The sequence below is a fragment of the Etheostoma spectabile genome, chromosome 4, assembly GCF_008692095.1.
Source record: "Etheostoma spectabile isolate EspeVRDwgs_2016 chromosome 4, UIUC_Espe_1.0, whole genome shotgun sequence".
Lineage (NCBI taxonomy): Eukaryota > Metazoa > Chordata > Actinopteri > Perciformes > Percidae > Etheostoma > Etheostoma spectabile.
In genome coordinates this window covers 10,721,820-10,742,476 of record NC_045736.1, presented here as the reverse complement: position 1 = coordinate 10,742,476, position 20,657 = coordinate 10,721,820, and the positions used below count along the sequence as shown (strand labels likewise).

Genomic DNA, 20,657 nt, shown 5'->3' with positions numbered 1-20,657 from the left:
GCAGAAATTAAGAATTATTTAAACTAAAATTAAAGGAATGGATGTTGATGGATAATCAGACTGGAATATGTCAACTTTTGCTCAACACTATTTCAAAAGCACTTCAATTTGTTTTTCAAATGCTATAAAATTGAATGAGACAGCCCAAAATGAATGAAAGTAGAGATTTGTACTTACCAAAGAACGTTGTGTGGAATCAATCAGGTTATTTTGGGTAGTTAAAAAGAACATTGATATAGGAAAACGGGTTTATTTGACCAGAGGACAACATGAGGGTTAAAACAACCCCAATGATCCCACGCTACTTCACAATGTCATCACAAAGTCGAAGTCTTCGGATTAAGAGACAGATCGGCAGAAAATGACATGTTGTACGTTCAACTGAAGAAAAAGTGCTTGTTGCTCCTACAAAACTTCCTGATACATTAGGTCATATTTGTGTAGCATGTGGTTGTTTTTATTGTCATTGTCATATTTTTCTCTCTCTACTTTATTTATAGTTTAATAGGATTCCTACTAACACATTTTTTTTGGGATTCCTGTACTGTGTCATAAATGTCATAAATACATCGGACAATTTCTACTCTTTTATTTCAATCCCAGTACTTCTCAGTACATTTAGGGCCTCATCTTTATAGGCGTGGCTGGTCATGTGTTGTCATTTAGGAGTAAATCTATCAGTGAATATGAATCATGCTCACAAATAACATAACAAAACAGTGAGCAGCTCATTCCTTCTCCCCAGCTCACCTTTACAAGCATTTAGATTTGATTGGAACTGATGTTCTCATCAAGAGTGACTTGAATCAGATCAACCATATAATCTCCATTCATTAGATCACTAATACCACAATCACACTTAATATCCTACCATGTACCGACATCTAGGTCCCTCCCAACCGCTTACAACAACTTTTTCTTTCTTATCTGCAATATTTTTTTACCGTAGTTGCCACTTTTTTTAAAAGGTCAAAATGTTTAACCTGCTTCGTGAAATTCCTCAGATAAGCCATAACTACTGAGTAACCTGGAGTATAAAAACACGCTACAGATGTGTCACTATGCCTCTTGACTTCCTAAGGATTGGAGACATCATGAAAACAGAACAACTCTTTTTTCTGCCATTAGAACAAACCACAGGATCATCACCTTAAAAAAAAGGTTAGGGTTAGTAAAAAAAAGAAGTAAAATAAATTTATTTATTTACTTTTAGAATCACTGAAATTATGGCGGGCTTCAGTATTTTAGTGTCCTTGATGGATTATTAACTAAAGCGAACTAATCTTTACAGCCTGCCTGAAAACATCAGAGTAGACCAGACACCTGGCAAATGCTGAAGATGTGCAGCAGTAGTATCTTGTTGTTCTAGTTGATAGTTGGATTACCAAAGTCAAAAACAGCCGAGGACTAAAGCCCACTCGCTGGATTTTTCTATTCTGTTAAAGGTTCGAAGGGAAACTTTTAATATGAGTGCAGCTGATGTAAATACGTCCTACAGTTAAGTCTGAAATGCACTGACAAGTGTTTTTGTGGCTGTCTTTAGTGTGAGTTTTGTTTTTTTGGTTTATGTACAACTGAATTTGAGCATAATTTCAGGATAAACTAGAGGGAAGACCATTAAATGTTAGCAAGATTGCCTAATATAGAAATCCTTCTGAATCTCAGCATTCTTAACGACAGTTCAGAGAGAAGTGTTGGTAAAAGGAAGCTCCTTCTGCTGAACAAACCATGGTTGGTACAGGTGGCCCAGTGGCCACTTTCTCTGCGTGGGATTATGTGGTGTTCGCTGGAACAATTTTGGTGTCAGCCGGCGTTGGTCTTTTCCAGGCCATCCGAGGCCGCAAGGAGACCAGCAGCAATGAGTTCTTGCTGGGTGGACGGCAAATGACAGCTGTGCCAGTTGCAATGTCGCTCACAGCCAGCTTTATGTCTGGCATCACAGTCATCGGCACACCAACTGAGGCTTACCGGTTTGGAACTGCTTTCTGGCTCTATGGCTTCTCCTATGCCATCATGTCTGCCATCACCGCTGAGGTCTTTGTCCCGCTTTTCTACAGACTGGGGATCACTAGCGCCTATGAGGTACGATAATGTCACAGACTGTAAATAATGATAGTAGTGCAAAGGCGGGCTGACAGGGGCAGCAATAACTTAAAATGTATGTCAAATGCAAGATCAATAAGGCAAGCATGTTTTTTCGGTAGGTAACAGAAGTCAAAGACTTTTAAAAGTTAATGTGGCTAATGATTTATCCACTAGTCAGGAACATGTGTTTGTTTCAAATGATCAGGGGTTAATGGCTGTCAAAGGTTGTACAGAATCCAACTGCTATGAACATATGTCCTCCGAAAGAAAGTGAGCAGAGTTTGGTGTTAAAAAATAGACTAACAAAAACAAAGAAAACAAACCTTATTTTGTCAATGTGCATGTGTAAACTAAACCAACTGTTTAATGAAGTCTGACTGGTTTATCTTTCATTTCTAGTACTTGGAGATGCGCTTCAGCCAGCCTATTCGGATTATTGGAACATCTATGTACATCGTTCAGACGGTAACTAGAACATGCTTTTATTAGAAGTAAAAATGATTATTCAATGGCCTTTGGTATTTAGATAATTAAAAAAACAAAAGTACAAAATCATGAAGAATGGAACAATCATCCATAATTACCATGGTTAAAAAAAGCACCTGTCCTTTTTCTTTTTGACTTTATGTAAAATGGATTCTTGATACCAACTCCAAGATTAATATGCTAATCAAATGCTTATTGTGTTCACCTAATCAACTAATGGGTTTTTTCCCCCAGGCCCTGTACACTGGTCTGGTCATCTATGCTCCAGCTCTTGCACTAAATCAAAGTAAGTCTACACATGGGCTGTTTGCAACAGTTGTGAATGAAAAGTACTTTGTACTACACTATAATCTTTGCAGAGGTACCTGTGTAATTGTTGATTTGATTTCTCCTGATAACAGAGTTTATATACTACTGATGTTTTTGTTTAAATTAAGGAAAAATTCATCAATTGGTTAAAGTTACAAAAAAATTGATAAATGCACCATTTCAAAGAGGTCACTGAGACTTCGCCACAAAGTTACTAATAATGGCACATGCTGTTATGTCCCATTATGTTAATTTTTGAAAGCATAATGGAGCTTTTTTGTGATTACTCAGTCACAGGGCTTGATCTATGGGGAGTGCTGGTGGCTACAGGAGCGGTGTGCATCCTCTACTGCACTTTGGTTGGTATTGAGAATTTTAAAAAAAGTATTGTATTGGATTCATTATAATATACAACAGTTAAACAATGTACACAAACTGAAATCATCAAGTTCAAGTATGTTATGTATTTCAAACTGTTCAATAAAAGCTGTCTGGTTCATTGGGGTATTGCACTTTTTAGTATGTGGTTAATACAACTGTCAGATCTGCATGGGAAAGATATTCTCTGCATGATAATATATAATTGTACTCATTTTAAACACCACAGTAAGCTTCAACTAGCACTAAATTTGCAAAGAGTATGCTTTGGGAATGATAAGCTGACTCTGAATCATGGCTGTTGTTTCAGGGCGGTCTGAAAGCAGTGATCTGGACAGACGTGATGCAGATGGTGACCATGCTGGCCGGTTTTGTGGCTGTTATAGCTAGAGGAGCTGTACTGCAGGGAGGCCTGACGAAGATTTGGGAAGACGCCGGCAACGGAGGCCGACTAGAGGCTTTTGAGTAAGAACATAAGCAGTGTTGTTAGATCATTTCAATGACACCAGATGGGCGGGGCTTACTGAATTAGATCAATTAGTTTGCAGCCACAGAAAAACAAATTAGATTACCTTTCCTAGAATTGTTTTCTGTGACTCCTAATTGCTCTTGTGTACAAGGAAGGACGGTCCACTGCACACAACTATCAAGAATTTTGATTATGTTCGTTCATTGCTTCAAAAGTGTCATCTCACATTACTATTTGTACTGTTGATGTCCCCTAACACTTTCCCATGTTGATTTTCATCCCAGTTTTGACCCAGATCCTTTGAAGCGTCATACTTTCTGGACTATCATAGTCGGTGGCAGCATCATGTGGGTGTCCATCTACTCAATCAACCAGTCCCAGGTGCAACGCTACATCTCCTGCAAAACCTTACGACATGCCAAGATGTGAGTGTTCCAGCAGTGGAACGCCAAATTATTAGCTGTGAGCCATAGTTTCGCGCACTGACAATTCTTCTTTTGTCTCTCAGGTCTTTGTACGTGAACATGGTTGGCTTGTGGGTAACCGTGAGTCTGGCCGTGTTTTCTGGCCTCACCATGTACTCCATTTACAAGAACTGTGACCCATTTACAAATGGCGATATAAGCTCCCAGGACCAGGTTACTGCAGCAGCTGAAATTGTTTTTTTTAAATCATTATCTTGCTGTTTGTTGTGTAATAAAGCATTATTATTAACAGTTCAAATGGCTGTGTATTTGCACACCAGCTGCTGCCCTACCTTGTGATGGATATTCTAGCAGACTACCCTGGAATCCCTGGCTTGTTTGTGGCTGCTGCATACAGTGGTACCCTTAGGTGAGGCCTGCGACAAACAAGGAGAAATGTAATATTTTAAATCCGAGTTAATAATGCTGCGTTGACACAAAAATGATATTGTAGATAAGGTACATTGGCAATACTGTACCTGGTTTATGTTGCTTTTTGAAAAAAGTCCATTGTTCCACTGACGATTGAACTTTTTTTTTTTTACATTTCTAGTCATTTTATTCATACATGCATGCAATAACTATCTGCACGCTACCTACAACTTATCATATCTCTCATCTAATCTGCCATTCATATGCATCAGTGTTGCTGTTCTGTCCAGTGACTAAAAGCTTACCATTTGAATATTTTTTCAGCACGGTATCTTCCAGCATTAATGCTCTCGTTGCTGTCACTGTGGAAGACTTTATTCTTCCCGTGTGCAAAAACCTCACAGAGAAACAGGTCACCTGGATGAACATGGGCCTGAGTAAGTTGTGTAAAAAGTTGTGTAAAAAAACCAACCTTATCTTATCTTGTTATTCCTAGCAGCTAGTTTAAAGTGTTTCCCGATTCCCCCGTATGAGTTTCTACATGATCAGACGTGTTAACAATTAATAGACAGCTTGATTGCTGCATACAAGGAAAAAGTTGTTTGTTCAACGGAAATATTAATCATTATTTGTGTAGAGCTTCTGTTACAAGCGGACTTCACTGGCGCACTGTGTTAACAGTGGTTAACGCTACAGTTATTCACAGCCTTTTCATCAGGTGGGTTGGTGTGAAAACCCAGCACGGGCAGCTACATGTAGGTTTTATGAACTTCTTTTGGTAGAGTAAATAAAAGGGAGAGGCTCTTATGTAATTAAACAAGATCATAATGTTCCTGCTCAGCGTAATCATAGGGGTTAAACAGAGTTCTCCCTTTCTAAGGACACAGCCTATAACGCAATTTAATACCTTGTTGCACAGTGAAAGTATGCTACTGTAGCAAACAGTAGTGATACAGTGTGCTACTGGTCTGATGGGTCTAACTTTGATATAAACGCCACAATAACTCCCTATCAAAAGGCAAGAGAGAGATTTATATATATTTTTAAAACCAAATTCATTACTTTTCTGAAAACATTTCAAGACCTGCAGATAAGCTGGAAAAGCAAGACAAAATGTCTTTTTAAAATACACTAAGCCCAGAAAGCATTTTCTTTTCCTAATCATACCGGTTATATCTATTACTAAAGTTTGATGAGGACATTTAAATATGTCTGAAAACTTTGCACTTTGAAAGTTGTGACGAGATCCTTTCTTTTTTTTTTCGTTTCAATAATGCTGATTTTAATCTCCCAGGTGTATTCTTTGGTGCCCTGTGTATTGGAATGGCTGGAGTTGCTTCATTGATGGGAAGCATTTTGCAGGTAAACACCATGCACTAACACTGCCGCAGCCATTTGTTGCTCTACTGTACCACCAAGAGCTGAATGTAAAGAACTGCAAGACTCCTGACAGTTCTCTGTTTTCAGGCAGCTCTGTCCATATTTGGCATGATCAGCGGACCTCTCCTTGGTCTTTACCTTTTAGGCATGCTATTCCGCACAACAAATTCCATAGTGAGTATTTTTTTTTTTTTTTTTTTTTTACTGGAACATTCACATGCACAGCCACAGCCTCTGGCAACACAGGGAATTGGTAAATGTGACACATCCCCAAAAGTACTTGATTGCAGTCCTATTTATTTTGCAGGGAGGACTTTCGGGAATGATCATTGGTCTTGTGTTGACTCTGTGGGTGGGGATTGGAGGCCAGGTTTACCCAGCAACAGCTGAAAAGACAAATCCTCTTCCAGTCAGCACTGCGGGCTGCAACAACACTATGGGCCAAAACTACACAACATCAGCTCCGTGGACCAGTCCTCTGACCTCACAGCCAGAGTGAGTCATAATACTACATGAAACAAGGGTCCATCTACTGTCACTCAAGCACATCATATGGTCACAGTAAATAGGAATATTAGCATTTTAATGTAACATATGAGACCAAAGTACAAAACTGATTCAGGACTAGAAAAGAGTAGATTTATAATAAGAGATGTTGCTGTCATCAAGGTAAGACTGCTCACAGAGGGAATGCTCCCATATGAATGCTACAATGCTATATCCATAAACCTAATTAAACTTTATCAAATATGCTGCACCCACTGCTTTTCTGGACTACATTTTGGAAAGAGATTTTTTGTAGAGGCTTTAAATGCATTTTAAAATAAATTCTGAAATACAATAAAATTGCACAGTGATAGAGTGAAAATCCAAATACATAATAAGAAAATCCAAAGCCACTTTAGATGTATATGTACAGTATATCTGCTACAATTTCATTGAATGATTATCATTGATAAATCTGCAACTGTTTTCAATATTGATAAATTAAGGCTATTTAAAAATAACAATAAAAAGATAATCTCTAGTTCAAGTTTCTAAAATGTGATGATTTGGTAATTTTCTCTGCTTTATATCATTGATCTAAATATGTGTGGATTTTGGATTGTTGTTTGGACAAAACCAAAATTATTAGTTGAGAAAATAGTTGGCAGATTAATCGATAATAAAGATAATCGTTAGTTGCAACAATACTTTATACAGTATAAAAGAAAGAAGTGGCAGGAGCGCTTCTGGCATCCCTTTAACCACCGGTGGATGGGAGTGCATGGATCCATGGATGGGAATGCAATCGACAAAAAGGAAAAAGAATTATGACCAAAAAAGTCATTAAAAAAATCAAGTCAATGCACTCAGTGTTGGTTACAAACAGTGATAAAAAGGCCTTTGATAAATAAGGCAAGACATTAAAAATACACCAACACGTGTCAACTTTATCCAGTATATCATCAGAGAGAAGTGTGGAGAATAAGAGTAGGATGATGACTAAAACAGTGTCTTTGTGTGTCAGTGTGAGGCCACCTCTGGCAGACTCCTGGTACTCTCTGTCCTACGTCTACTTATCTCTCTTGGGGACACTGACCACAATGGTGTCTGGCCTGCTGGTGAGCATAATCACAGGTGAGACATTATTTCCTAACCTCCTTCCTTGTACTACTGCTGAGACACATCAATGCTTGTATGGTCTAAACATATGTTATTATTATTATTATTATTATTATTATCATCTAAAGCTACCATAAACCAGTTATGGGAATATGTATCTATTTTTGAAGGTGGATGCAAGCAAGAAAAAATGAACCCTGATCTGTTCGTGAAGAGGAGTGATCTGTTCTGCTTCAGCTGCTGTAGTAAATCAGAGGTAGGCGACTGATCATTTTGTTGAATAATTGGTAACAAAATAATGATACATTACATAATATATATTTTGTCATGTTATTGATAGTTTGTTCTCAACCCACTCCAGGCATCAGTAGCCCCAGAAAAGGCTGCAACAGACTTTCATATGGAAGCTGACAACCCAACATTCACAGACTTTGACGTGAGGAGTAAAGATGATGAAAAAGCCACCAAACTCTAATGATGCTATAACAATACATTTTTCAATGCATTTTTTTTAAACAAATAATTGTAACTATTACTGGTATGTGCCTATTTATGTTGATATGAATGTGTTTCAAACATGTTGCTTAGATTAAAATACAAAATAATTCAGACTTTACAATAAGAAAGAACTTAGTGATAAAAGCCTGTCATAACTAAAATTGAATTGGATATTAGAAATGTTCCAATACTGGTATCCGTTATTTACCTTTGATACTGCCTAAAACGCTGGTATCGGTAACGGGAAGTACTGGAATTTATACACCGATCCGATACTACGTAATAAAGCCCTAAAGAAAATCTACGTTAACGTAGTTTATTTATGTTCTTTTTTTCCATTATAACTGACTGTCAAACTGGATTAAAAAAAAAAAGAAAGTTCTGTGGCGATCATTGTTTGTTCATGTTTCACAAAGAGTTTAACCTGAGCCAGACCGACAACAAAGATAGAAATCATATCGCATCCATACAGGGATAGTAGGATACAGTAAAAAAAAAAAAAAAAAAAAAAAAAAAAAAAAAAAAAAAAGGTATTGGGCGATCTCTACAAGTTATAACTTAAATTACAAAGCTTGCATATTTATAATGCTACCCTACTGAGGTACTTGAACAGCAGCAAAAAATAAAACAAGAATATTGTAAGAACATTTTGTGGCATGAAAATCCTTTAAACCAGGACCTTTTAGCTTATTGTATTCATCAGAGCAATAAGGATGGCTTTTAAAATAACACAAGGGCACCACATCATTCCCCCGCTGTGACTGAGCTGCTCCCATTTCCTGCTTAACAGCGATGTGGTAACATTACTTTTATTGCCCTTTGTGCAATTGTTAACCCTGATAGTGGCTGCTACCTCTACATTCTCTACCTGAACATTGTCCTTTATGTCATACTGGCACAGACAGGCACACTGGAATACGGTTTGATATTTTACAATATGTATGATAGCATTACTGTATGGAAGGAACAATGGCCATATGTTTCTAATTATTTGTTTAGCGCCTGTTCACTAACAGGCGGCGTACTTTTCACTAAAAACACAAGTACACAAGCATACAATTGAGCACAGATTACTCCAGTGAGTGTAAGACCTTTGTATGTATGTGAAAGAAAATACAGGAGAGTGAAGCCAAGTAGTTAATGCATCGCAGATTCTCTGCTACTCAGCGCTGCAAAATCTATCTGAACTGAGCAAAGGAGAGACACAGAGAGAGAGAGAGAGAGAGAGAGAGAGAGAAAAAAAAAACCTGTGGTTTAGGTAATAACTGTGCCCTGTGTCCCCTTGACAACAAACAATAGAGGAAGGTAACAAAGAAGAGGCCTGCCCACTTTCACCTGCCAGTATGTCAGCAAATCAACACTAGCTGTTCCAGGTTTATAGGAAGTAGAGTCAGTCGTGACATGGAGGCAGACTCGCTGCTGGTGAAGTGAACCCAGTTCCTGTTTTCACTAATAAGAACAAAACAAGGTGAGCCTGATCAATCCTCTTAATCCAGCTTTCACATGAGAGAGAGATTAGAAATGTTTCCATCAACGTAACCACAACAGATCAGAGTTGGTAGGTAATTATGTGGTTTCTTAGTGCGTACACATCAGTGCGTCATGCTTTGTGTGCCTGAAGTCATTTCCTGCAGATTTGTTAATGTAATGAATATGATTATATGTTTATTGTACAGACTTTAGGTTTTAAACTGAGTGTTACTAAAATAAGGGATTTTACAGTGTTTATTTTAGGTGATTTTCAGCCCATGTCTTGTTTCCCAGTACAGGACTTAATAGCCATGGATACCATCTTTGCTACCCTGGTTTGTTACCTTCTGGTCCTTTCTTTTGCTGCGGCACAAACAGAAAATAATGTGAGTATCACATCTACTCCAACAACCGCGGGCTTAAACCTGACACACACAACTACGATAGTAACTTCATCCAACTCTACTGTGCCTGTGACTGGAATCTCAAACTTGACTGAGAACACGACTCCATTTACCAGCACGACCCAGAACAATGAAACAGTCAACAAAACAGAAGCTACAACTGAGAGCACAAGTCATCTCCAGACTTCCCAGTCAACAACCGTCACGGCTCCTCTAACAAATAGTACAACACTGACGACCACATCACCTGGCACTGCAACATTTACTGCACTGCCAAATCTCACCATACAGACCACAATAGGTCACATAAGTACACCTGATACTACAGTAAATACAACTGCAAATCCATCTCACACTGTCAACACAACATCAGATTCAATGTGCAGAACCACACAAGGTAAGCAGCAGGCTTCAGTTTTATATGATTTAATTGCTCATTACAAGTTGATATTTAACTCATTGTGAATGACTTGTTTTTCTGTGTTATTAGGTTTGGGATTTAACGTTTCAGATTTTAATCTGACAGTTCTCTTCAGTGTTGTACTTGGAGTGTTTGCTCTGGCATTGGTTGTGTTCATGTTTCACAGATGCAAACATAAAATCCAATACTTGCATCAACCTCTGAACAACAGTGATGACATGGGTAAGATTGTCCCCTTCATCATACAATCAATACATACTATTATCATTAGCAGTTAAATATACCCATTTGATTTTCAGGAGATGCATTTATGGCAGAGGATGACACGCTCGTAATTTCTGGAGGACTTTATGATGGCCATGCAATATACGACAATGTACCAACAGCCCCAGCAGACCAATCGCAATTCCATCTTCAGTTCCTCCATTAACAAGAGACTTCCTAAAGTTTGAGATTTCACCTTTGGTGCTTGACAGAATGAACAAAACCAATTTCAATAATTTTAAGACTGTAGTTTACCCTGTTCATGAGAGGCTAACAGCAGAGAGGAAGGGAACCTTAGGATGGGCAGAACATTCAAACAAGGACAATGCTGATCAATTTGACCGTTACTTTTAATTATATCATTGTCAATACTAGGATACATAAACACACTATACTAAATACACATACTACTATATTAAGATATTAATACATTAACAACTACACCCTTTCCCACACCAACAATATAAACTCGTGCTGAACATATAAGATTTCATGTGAACACCATTAAAGATAAATTATTTAAAACAACAGCGCTACAACCAACTGAATTTTTTCAAAGTACTTAAAAGTGTAGAGGGTGACTCTGCAGTCACTTAACATTTACTCTAATCAACGAACTACTAAACTAAAGAAAGCTGGAATACCTAAATATTTCTGTTGTTAACAATACTGTTTAACTGATCCTGAACAATAACATGCATATTAATACATTGGCCTACTAATATTACTACTACTTTGAATTTGATCCCTAACCATGTTAAAGTTTGAATTTGAACATCTGAACCTGTCTAACATTGTTAAAGTTACTATTTATCTGACCTGTAACAACCCTATTCATGCAAAGATCTTCTCACTGGTTGTCTTCTTTTTTTTGTCACAGCCAGTAACAGCCGTCCAACCAGCATCTCTCATCCTTTTCATTGCAGCTAACTTTAAGGAATTTCCTGGGGATTTATGAATGCCAGGGCTCTGGATCTGAAAAGTTGTTGATTTTTTTTTGTAATTAATCTTTTGAATAAAACGTACCAGGCATTATTTTGTGTTTGTTCATGTATACATAAATACATTTTCATATGGCATGTACCTTTTTAAAGATGTCGCGTTTGCCATATGGAGCGGAAAGATTGGGTGCAGGGGCACTTGCAAAGGTCTGCCAAGAAGAAAAACAGGCCACCAAATCAGCTCTTCTACAATATATTCACAAAACCAATGATAGTGTATTCTTCTGACAAATAAACCATTACATAAGAAATAAAATACAACTCACCAAGAGATCATTTTTATCAGAGCTGTCAGACTTGGGGTCAAGAGCTATGGGGCCTTCCCCCCAGCGTGCTGCCTTTTCAGCAGATGGAGGTGTCCTTATTCTGTAGGACTGTAAAGGAATACAAAAAGTAAATGTCAGCAAAAGTCATAACTATTTTTATTAAATTTTGGAAAATGTCAGAATAATACTGTATATTACTTTGATCTTGGTTATTCCGCCAACCCTGTTTGTAATAATTCTTGGGGTTTTCAGGTCTTCATTTTGAATGTCCTATGATGCAAAGTCAATGTCAGTCCGAGTGTTATGATTATGATTGCTACAATAAAGAAATAATCACATAGACTAAACTTTCATGTCATACATCACAGCCAGTCAACATTTACTTTATAAATACATTTAACGGTTGTCCACCTTGTTCGTGGGTGTTGTTGCACATGATTTTCTGATGGATTCAGTGTCAGATTCCTTAAGCTAAGAAGACATAAAATGTTATCATAATCTAATGCATCTCTTGGCAATGGGAACAGTATTCAGTAATAGCCTATAGTGACTCGTTTACACTACAATAATTCACAGCTGACATACAGTGCATTCTGAAAAGGACTTCTCATTCATAAGTATGAACGTATACAAAAACACAGCCTTTACATGCACCAAAAATCCTGTAATTATTTCCCCCCCACACCATTTAGGTGAATAATGAAAAGTATGTCTGTATGAAAAGGGTGAATACAGTTGAATGGTAATAAGTTCCCTGTTGGAAAGACGGTTTGAACGGAGTGTTAAAATCCCATCGTCTACAGTATTTTTACACAGCCTATCTTGACTATGAAAATGCATTAAAATTCCAGTAATAGTACATAATACAAAATAAGATTAGATGATAAGAAAAACAATTAAGAATGTGCCCAATATAAGACCTTTTTTTCGCAACCTTTAAAAAATGATTTCTAGATTAAACCTACAGCTTTCTTCTTAACGGCGGTTCTTCCACCATCATTGCTGTAGGAGGGAGTTTTCCTGGCCTTGGAGAAGTCAAACACGTGTCTCTTCGAAGAGCTCTCTTTTGGAGTCTCGTCACCTCTCACTTGTTTGCAGTTTGAGGCAGGTGACTAGAATTTTAAAAATACATTCTTGGTTAAGTGCATGTGATGATAAACCACGTTTCTAGTGGTAGCCTATTTGCTGATGTACAGATGTTGTACCTGCTTGTTCCTTGCTTCTGACAGATGAGTGGTTTTTATTGATGACATTTCTTTCTTTAAGTCTGTCAGCTTCTTTTGCATATTTTCCTAATGGCAATGAAAAGTGTTTCTCAAAGAACGAAATGTCTCTCAAAAGGTAAAGTACAACCTGTTTCAGTCAAAATTAAAATGGAACAGATTCAAGGAACATACCTTCTCTGTTATTTCTGTCTTCAGCTGTTGCTTCAGATGATCAATATCTTTCTTGTGCTTTATGAGATCCAACTCCTGATATCAAGAATTTAGTTTTGTATGTAATTTATCAATATATAATTCTGTTTTATATGTTAATGACCATTAATTTACGATTGTTCAGCATCATACCAGCGATTTCCTATGGGCAACAACCTCCATCTCTTTCTTCTTGTTCTCATCAAGTTCTGCAATCTTTTCTTCAACCATTCGGTCATACTGGCTCTATTAATAAAATTAAAATTAAATAATAATAAAATTAAAATTGAAAGTTCCTTCCAGTGCAACATGTGTTTAGATTGACAGTCAGTTGTAAAAGACCATTTCAGACAGCAAAAAGCTCAAACTTTCTAAAGACCTTACCTTATGTTTTTCCATCAGTGCAACCATGTCGGCTATCTTGTGTTGACACTTGAGTTCTGTGTCGTCCTTTTTCTTGATGGCCTCTGCTGTTGTTAATCTGAGCTTTTGTACCTGTAAAACAAAGTGTTTTTATTCTCTATTTTAAATTATGAGTAGCTAAAATGTGGTAAATAACAAAATTAGATAAGTAACCTCATTTTCAAGCTCTGCTGTAAAGGTTGATTTGGACTCGAGCTCTTTAAGCAATTTCTGCTGGTCTTCTTCATTCAGTCTTTTAAGATTTTGGGACTCCTCATGAAGACGGCTGATCTAAAGACAAAAACAACCATCGACTTCACACAGATGTACAATATATTTATTACTTTACATGTTTTGTGTCAACATTAAGATATGGAAGATGAAAAAAAAACCATCACCATACCACAGTTTCAAGTTGACTGGATTTCACATTCTCCTTTGCTATTTGTTTCTTAAGTATTTTATTCTGAAAATATACAATTTAACAGTTAGCTCAATAAATAACAATTCTATTCCATGTACTGTAAATCAACAATTACAATTGATAATACTCATCACAAACCTCTTTCTGGCATTCCTCCTGGGCTTTAAGTTTAATTTCACATTTTTTCCGAAGATTGCACAGCTAAAAAACAAACAATTTCTTATTTCCAGAAAACAATCAATGATAATGACATTTTACATTTTCTGCATTTCAAATCACCTTTGTTTCCATAGCTTTGATATGCTTTTCTTTTTCTGCAATTTCCTCCTGCAGATGGTCACACTATAAAAAAAAAAAAATCACAAAGAAATACTATTGTAATACTTTTTGAACAGACATCTTCACAAAGCCTTGTGTTTTAGTTGGCATACTTACATTTTCTTGCATTTTCTTCTGCAGAGTCTCAGTTTCCTGACATTTCCCTTGGCTTTTGGTTTTAATGGAGTTTACTTCCTCCCTATTTAATGAAAATATAAAAATCGTAATCTCGACACACTAACCAAATGTCAAACCACTTTAGGTTCTAAAGTGCAAACTCACCGTAAACATTGGTTTTCTTCTTCCAGTCTTTGAATATCTTTTGCGAGATTCTCAGCCTTCTCCTCACTCACCTGATCAATCAAAACAGCTTTTAGAAATTGTCATTCATATGAAAGTCACTAATAAATCTGACATGTAATGCAAACAGCTAATGTACACATGACATTTGATTGGCCTTTTCAAACCTTTATGGTAGCCTCCATGGCTTTCACATTAGAAGATCCACTCTCAAACTGCTGTTGAATGGCTGTCTTCTCCAAGTGTAGCTCATTAAAGTTGGATAATAACTCTTTGTACTTTAATCTATAAATTATATTAATTAAACATTGGACATTAAGATTACAACAGTTTTATGTTATAGTGTATATGTGAAAAATATGGAATAGCTCAGAGGGACCTACTTATGCTGCATGATATCTTTCCTCAGTTGCTCCATCTGAGAGGTGTGTTCTTTATTTTTGTTTATTTCAGTAAACAATTGTCCCTCTAACTCCGTCACTTTGATCTGAGGGTATATTAAAAATATAATATTATGAAGCTATGTATTGTGCATCATACACCATATCACTGAGCATGTTTCCATTATAAAAACAATTTCCCAAAAAAGATAACCACAATGGATAAGAGAAAAACCTCTGTCACTGCGGACTTCTCCTTTTGATCGTCTAGTGCCTGTTCAGCAGCTTCACAAGCCTTCTTTAGTAGATCATTTTCAGCAAAGGAAATCTCGGCTTCATTCTGTATCAACAATTTTTTTTTTTATACGGGGCTTGCACTTCTAGGTATCTGTATTAGACTATCGGAAAACATGACGTTTCCTTTTGAGATGGAGTATCTATTTGTATCACCTTAAAATGCTGGACTTCTTCTATTTTCCTTGAAAGCTCAGCTGTGAGTTCCTCCATTTTGACTTCAGTGACGTCAATCGTATCCTTCATGGACTCAACAGATTTAGATGTCTTGTCCTAAGAACGACAATAGAATACTCTGAGTGTCTTCAAAGTACTCTTCTGTAGTGTTCAGACTACAATGAAGGGTGGAGAAAAAAAGTACACTTCTAGAAAATTACAAATACATCTTACCAGTTCATCTTCAAGGATTTTGATCTGCTCATCTTTTTTTACACTCTGCTCGATGCTCTCTCCTGTTAAGGACATTTTTTTCAGTTTAAAAGCATCAAATAAAAATATCTACTTCACTCAATGAGGCTTACCTATAAGTGTGTTTCTCATTTCAAGTTCCTTGTTGCTTGCCTTGAGTTTATCCTCAAGTTCCTTGGCCCTTGAAAATGGGTTATAACAGGAAAAAAACGGCATGAGAAAAAACAGTATTTGGTAAATGGAAAATGCTTTACATTTTAAAGAGCTAATTATACCTCTGTATCTCTGAGGCTAGGGAATTCTGTAGCTCTTGAGAGGTTGTCTGAATATGCTCCAACTTAGCTGCTTGTTGATTTGTAACTCTGCTGAGCTCTTGCAAACTTAAGTCTTTGTTTTGAATCATCTCTGCATATTCTTCTTTACTTTGTTCCAGTAATGCAGCAACAGCTTCACAATTTTTCTGAGGGATAGACATTTTTTTTTTAACCAAAGCAGAAATTCAGAGCCCACATTCACTGAAAATGACAAGAATGTCAACACACTCACCTCAGTTTCTTTACAGTGCTGTTCTGCAGTGTGCAGTTTCTGGAGAAGGGAATCTTGTTCACTTTTTGAGCTTTTGAGAAGTTCATATTGTTCCTCTGTAAAGTAAGTAAATATTTAATCATCACCAAGTCATCTTTGGTATTCTTCTTTAGTCTACCTTCAAATAAAGTCTACAAATACAACAGTAACAAATATGCAAGGCCTAATTTTCCACTTTTAGTCTCATTTTAATAAGCAGTTAGATCAAAATACTGAGAAACTTCACACACATGAAATGAAAGCCATTATAACATTAGTAATACAAGTTCAGGTATTCAATTGTTTATTAAAGTTGCAGTCAAGGCTGCAGTAATATATAAGCCAAAATCTACAGAACCCAGTCTGAAGCTGCCTACACATACTAGACGGCAAAACAGCTTTGCCCCAACTGTTCCACTGATTTCCTATGGGGAGAGCGGTGCACACTGCTCGGATATGCCGCTTTGCGCTGCGCTCAAAGTTAAAATGATTTCAACTTAGACCTAGTTGCTGCTAACCTTTCAAAAGCACAGCCGATGAGATAACAACATGTGGTTACCTAGCAATGGGAAATAGCTTCCTTGCCACCCTTGACATTTACCTACACTGCGCTCTGCACCCTACTTAGCATTGAACAGGGCGCAGACCCTCACACTGTCACAATCATGTTGCTTACCAGATGAGAATTTGACTATCACAGGTACCTTTTTTTTTAACTTAACCTAATAAATAAGAAAGATTTACAGTCTCTTTATTACAACTGTGGTATGTACAAAAACAATGTACAAAACAAAGTTTATCAAAACACATCTTTTGCAAAATTCTGAATCTAAAAATATACAGCTATGAGCACCTTATCTTGAAATCTAATCGTGATCTTACTTGTTGCCTCTTGAAGTTCTTTGCAGTGCTTCTGGGTTTCATTGAGGTCAAGCAGGAGTTTTTGCAATTCATTTTCCTTATCCTTAATTTTAGTTTGAAGCTCTGCAACCTGTGAATGTGAGAGTCAATCCTTAAGATGTTTGTTTCAAAAGTTCCCAAATGAACTGATCTAATGAGAATTACATTTTTACTAACCTCTTTCTCCTTCATGTTATATTCTTGATCATATTTTCTTTTTAGATCTTCAAATTGCAGCACGTCCTCTTTGACTATAAAAAGATAAACAGTTTAATTTTTCTTGCTAGTGGAAAGGTTCTCTTGCTTGTTACCATACTAAAAATGTATTCTTTGTCATTTGAAGTTTTATAATAAGAATAATTAAATAACTTATGATTTGGAGTTAATGTAGTGAAAAGGCTACAGTAATAGTAAAAAAAAACCTTTCTGCATCTCTTGTTGATCAGCTTCTGCGCGAACACGAAGGCTTTCAAATGCTGCAATCAGTTTCTACAGGAAAAAACATTACATGAAAACTGACCATCACACATCCTTCTGTTTTACTGACTTCTTTACAACAAAGAATAATTAATTTAAAGAAAAAAAGCATTTCATTATAATGCGGATTTTGAGGTGTTTTACCTGAATACTCCCACTATTTTCCATAAAGAGGTGATGTGTTTCTTCTCTTTCAGATTCAACTAAAACATGCAAACACTTGTCATAAAATATGAAGCTATTTTTCCCTTATCTTCAACAATTTAAGACAGATACCAAGGCAGAAAATGTGAAGCACTTTTTACTTACATAAATGCATTTTCTCAGCTGACCGCTGAAAAGTATCTTTGAGTATATTACACAAGTTCCTTGTTGCGTTGTTTCTGTAAAACATTTCATACATTTAAAATTCGATTGTCATATTTATTTGGCGTTTACAGAGCATGTCTAGTGTGTCTTATTTCCCCCAAAAAACATACTTGTTCCTCAAATCCTCATTTTCACTGATCTGTTCTTCCAGCTTCACACTGAGACTTTCATTTCCAAACTGTAAAGACACACAGACAATACGTACCACTATAGACATTAAAGGGTGTTGGAGTAAGCTGTTCATCTATTATCAAGAATATGTTTTTATAGTGACATAGAAAGACATAAATAAAACGTGTCATTGAGGCACACACCTGCAATTCTTGAATGGCTTTGCGCTGAGTTTCAATTGTTCTTTTGCTTTCTTGTAGTCTCCTATCCTTCTGTACAGTGTCAAAGTCAACTTTGACCTTCCAGCACTTAATTTTCTCAACTTCTTCAAACAGCTTGGAATAAAGCTGTCCAGGTTTGCAATGATTCTGGGGAATATTCACAAAGATGGTAAGTAAATTGACATACTTTTGAATAAACACTCACAAAGGTGAAATTTATCCTATTCACGCTTCAAAAATAATACCTCTTCTTTTTCCATTGGTGGCACAACTTTCATCTTGGTATCTTGGTATCTTGGTAAGTCTTTAGAGGAGAGACAACGTATTCATTTACAAATGAATTACAAGGTTTATGATACTATAGAAACTTTAGACTGTGTTATTATACTAAACAAAATGAATACCTTGTCTGGTTGGTTTAGTTGGTGCAACCATACTTGTATTGGGGAAAGGCATGCTCTGATCTTTTTCAAATCCTTTACTATAACCCTAGGGGGAAAACAGCAGTTATGTTTAGTCATCATGTGAATTAATGATTACTGCCTCTTCTGCTTCCTTTCATTAATGGTTGGCGTATTAAGGTGCTGACAGACTGTGTCAGTGCTGAGCTAGCATCATTGTGTTTTGCCACGGTTGTGTTCATTAAGATTTACTAGTGGTTAACTATTGGCCAACCTTAAACACATTACCTGCAGCAACGTATTCATGAAATCACCACAGTTCTCAACGATTTCCTGAGGTCGCACAGCCGATACCTGTCCGTTGTTGACCCTGGGAGGTACCAGCAGTTTGAAGTTAAAACCCCGGTCTCTCTCCATTCTGAAATAACCACATAAATACCGTTTAACGTAACGTTAGGTATTTTAACGTATTACGCTTTAACAGGTAAGTTTACGTTAACGGGCAATTCAGACTTTTGTCGGACTTACGTAGCTAGCTAGCTAGCAAGCGTAGGAGATAGAGTTAATGCCAGACAGGCTTCACATTATTCAATTTGACCTAGCTAATACGTTAACCTTACCTGTTACCTTAACCTGTTGGTTAACCACGCTAATGTTAGCGTTAATTACCTTGTTACTAGAAATTCAGTTTAGCTAGCTAGCAAGTTAACTGGCGTCACTTGACGTTAGCTTATAACCTAGCTAACGTTAGTAAAAAAAAAAAAAAACTAACGGTACTAATGTAAACTAACCTAACCATTTTATTCATCTTGCGAATTCATACGAACCAATACCAATACAGATGCCAGGCAAACCATTAACGTTGTCAGGATATTATTTTGGTAAACAACGGCCGGGTAGTTACCTACCTATCGTTGGGAATGCTAAATTAACGTTAGAACATCTAGCTAAACGTTAACTTTAGTTAACGGCAAACGGTTGTATGTTTAAGACCGAATGGGGCGCGTGTAAGAATTATCCTGTTCTGTTTATGTGACGCAAAGTATGGTTTCACACCACCGCGAGGCATTCGCCTAGACTAGAGGTTTACCGAGAAAGCAAGCGTTTTTAAAAGCGGTTCCTGTCGCGCGGCGGTTACAGCGAACTCTAGGTGGCAGAGCAGAATCTGTGTGAGAGGAAACCTCTTTATAACTTCATACCCCTACCGCCGTGATCAAAAACGCTTCCTCTCTGCCGCCTTCACCTCGTTGAAATGACTACAGACGGCGAGTTACCGCGCGGCGGTATGAAAGCCAACGGCCACCAAAGAGTTTAGCTACATCCATTTTCGGACAACATGGAGTGTAATTCTATATTCTTGCTTTGGGTGCATAATATGTCATTCAAATTACATATTATTATATTCAATGATATATTCATAGTTTTGAAATTAAAAGGCCTATGTAGCCTAGCTACATCATAACAAACCAAGATATTATTGTACGTGGGATGGCCTGTAAACATTTCAACAATTTCTAACACGTCAGTTGGCTACATGGTAATTTTTCAAGCCCCACCTGCCCAGATGAACAGATTTATTGGTCATATTATCAATGACTTATGCTTAATATGCTTATTATATGTTTAACAAGTTGTTAAAAAGCATATATTTTTTAATCTTACATGTCTTAAGACAGGTATGCCTCTGCCATACCAAGCCCAAAATAAGTTTGTGAATCTCAGAGGGTGATAATCATGAATTAGAATACATGCAACTGGAAATTAAGCAATGAAACCTTGAATAAAATGTAAAAAAAAAAAA

At 36.8% G+C, this 20,657-nt stretch overlaps 3 protein-coding genes across 12 annotated transcripts; 2 read left to right on the top strand and 1 right to left on the bottom strand.

Moving 5' to 3' along the window:
* The first annotated feature begins 254 nt into the window (after positions 1 to 254).
* On the top strand, positions 255 to 8,356 carry slc5a8l (solute carrier family 5 member 8, like). Its single transcript, XM_032513595.1, has 15 exons — positions 255 to 2,082; positions 2,485 to 2,550; positions 2,806 to 2,857; positions 3,172 to 3,239; positions 3,569 to 3,723; positions 4,012 to 4,152; positions 4,236 to 4,365; positions 4,473 to 4,561; positions 4,888 to 5,000; positions 5,858 to 5,925; positions 6,031 to 6,117; positions 6,251 to 6,438; positions 7,454 to 7,563; positions 7,719 to 7,804; positions 7,910 to 8,356. The coding sequence occupies exons 1-15, from the start codon at positions 1,729 to 1,731 to the stop codon at positions 8,021 to 8,023; spliced, it is 1,821 nt and encodes a 606-aa protein (XP_032369486.1). The 5' UTR covers positions 255 to 1,728; the 3' UTR covers positions 8,024 to 8,356.
* A 929-nt stretch (positions 8,357 to 9,285) lies between these two features.
* LOC116688302 (uncharacterized protein PB18E9.04c) lies at positions 9,286 to 11,640 on the top strand. 5 transcript variants are annotated; one of them, XM_032514253.1, is made up of 4 exons: positions 9,286 to 9,514; positions 9,811 to 10,317; positions 10,411 to 10,563; positions 10,641 to 11,640. In XM_032514253.1, the coding sequence occupies exons 2-4, from the start codon at positions 9,828 to 9,830 to the stop codon at positions 10,769 to 10,771; spliced, it is 774 nt and encodes a 257-aa protein (XP_032370144.1). In that variant the 5' UTR covers positions 9,286 to 9,514; positions 9,811 to 9,827; the 3' UTR covers positions 10,772 to 11,640. The 5 variants fall into 5 exon arrangements, 4 of the variants coding, with proteins under 4 accessions (XP_032370144.1, XP_032370143.1, XP_032370146.1 ...); XR_004331750.1 differs by having other exon boundaries at positions 9,304 to 9,514; positions 9,816 to 10,317; positions 10,644 to 11,640; XM_032514252.1 differs by having other exon boundaries at positions 9,304 to 9,514; positions 9,816 to 10,317.
* Positions 10,938 to 20,397, bottom strand: sycp1 (synaptonemal complex protein 1). Of its 6 annotated transcripts, none has more exons than XM_032514246.1 (35): positions 20,340 to 20,397; positions 19,145 to 19,274; positions 18,860 to 18,944; positions 18,701 to 18,759; positions 18,438 to 18,602; positions 18,234 to 18,301; positions 18,064 to 18,137; positions 17,899 to 17,957; positions 17,700 to 17,766; positions 17,455 to 17,528; positions 17,260 to 17,368; positions 16,360 to 16,454; positions 16,089 to 16,273; positions 15,927 to 15,994; positions 15,796 to 15,857; positions 15,562 to 15,678; positions 15,347 to 15,451; positions 15,115 to 15,218; positions 14,899 to 15,016; positions 14,714 to 14,784; positions 14,549 to 14,630; positions 14,393 to 14,455; positions 14,252 to 14,314; positions 14,093 to 14,155; positions 13,864 to 13,980; positions 13,672 to 13,782; positions 13,441 to 13,533; positions 13,270 to 13,344; positions 13,078 to 13,164; positions 12,838 to 12,984; positions 12,284 to 12,343; positions 12,071 to 12,142; positions 11,873 to 11,980; positions 11,690 to 11,755; positions 10,938 to 11,580 (listed from the first exon to the last, which is right to left on the bottom strand). In XM_032514246.1, the coding sequence occupies exons 1-35, from the start codon at positions 20,357 to 20,359 to the stop codon at positions 11,440 to 11,442; spliced, it is 3,183 nt and encodes a 1,060-aa protein (XP_032370137.1). In that variant the 5' UTR covers positions 20,360 to 20,397; the 3' UTR covers positions 10,938 to 11,439. The 6 variants fall into 6 exon arrangements, with proteins under 6 accessions (XP_032370137.1, XP_032370139.1, XP_032370138.1 ...); XM_032514248.1 differs by lacking the exon at positions 20,340 to 20,397 and adding an exon at positions 19,765 to 20,011; XM_032514247.1 differs by lacking the exon at positions 20,340 to 20,397 and adding an exon at positions 19,648 to 19,931.
* Between the last annotated feature and the right edge of the window lie 260 nt (positions 20,398 to 20,657).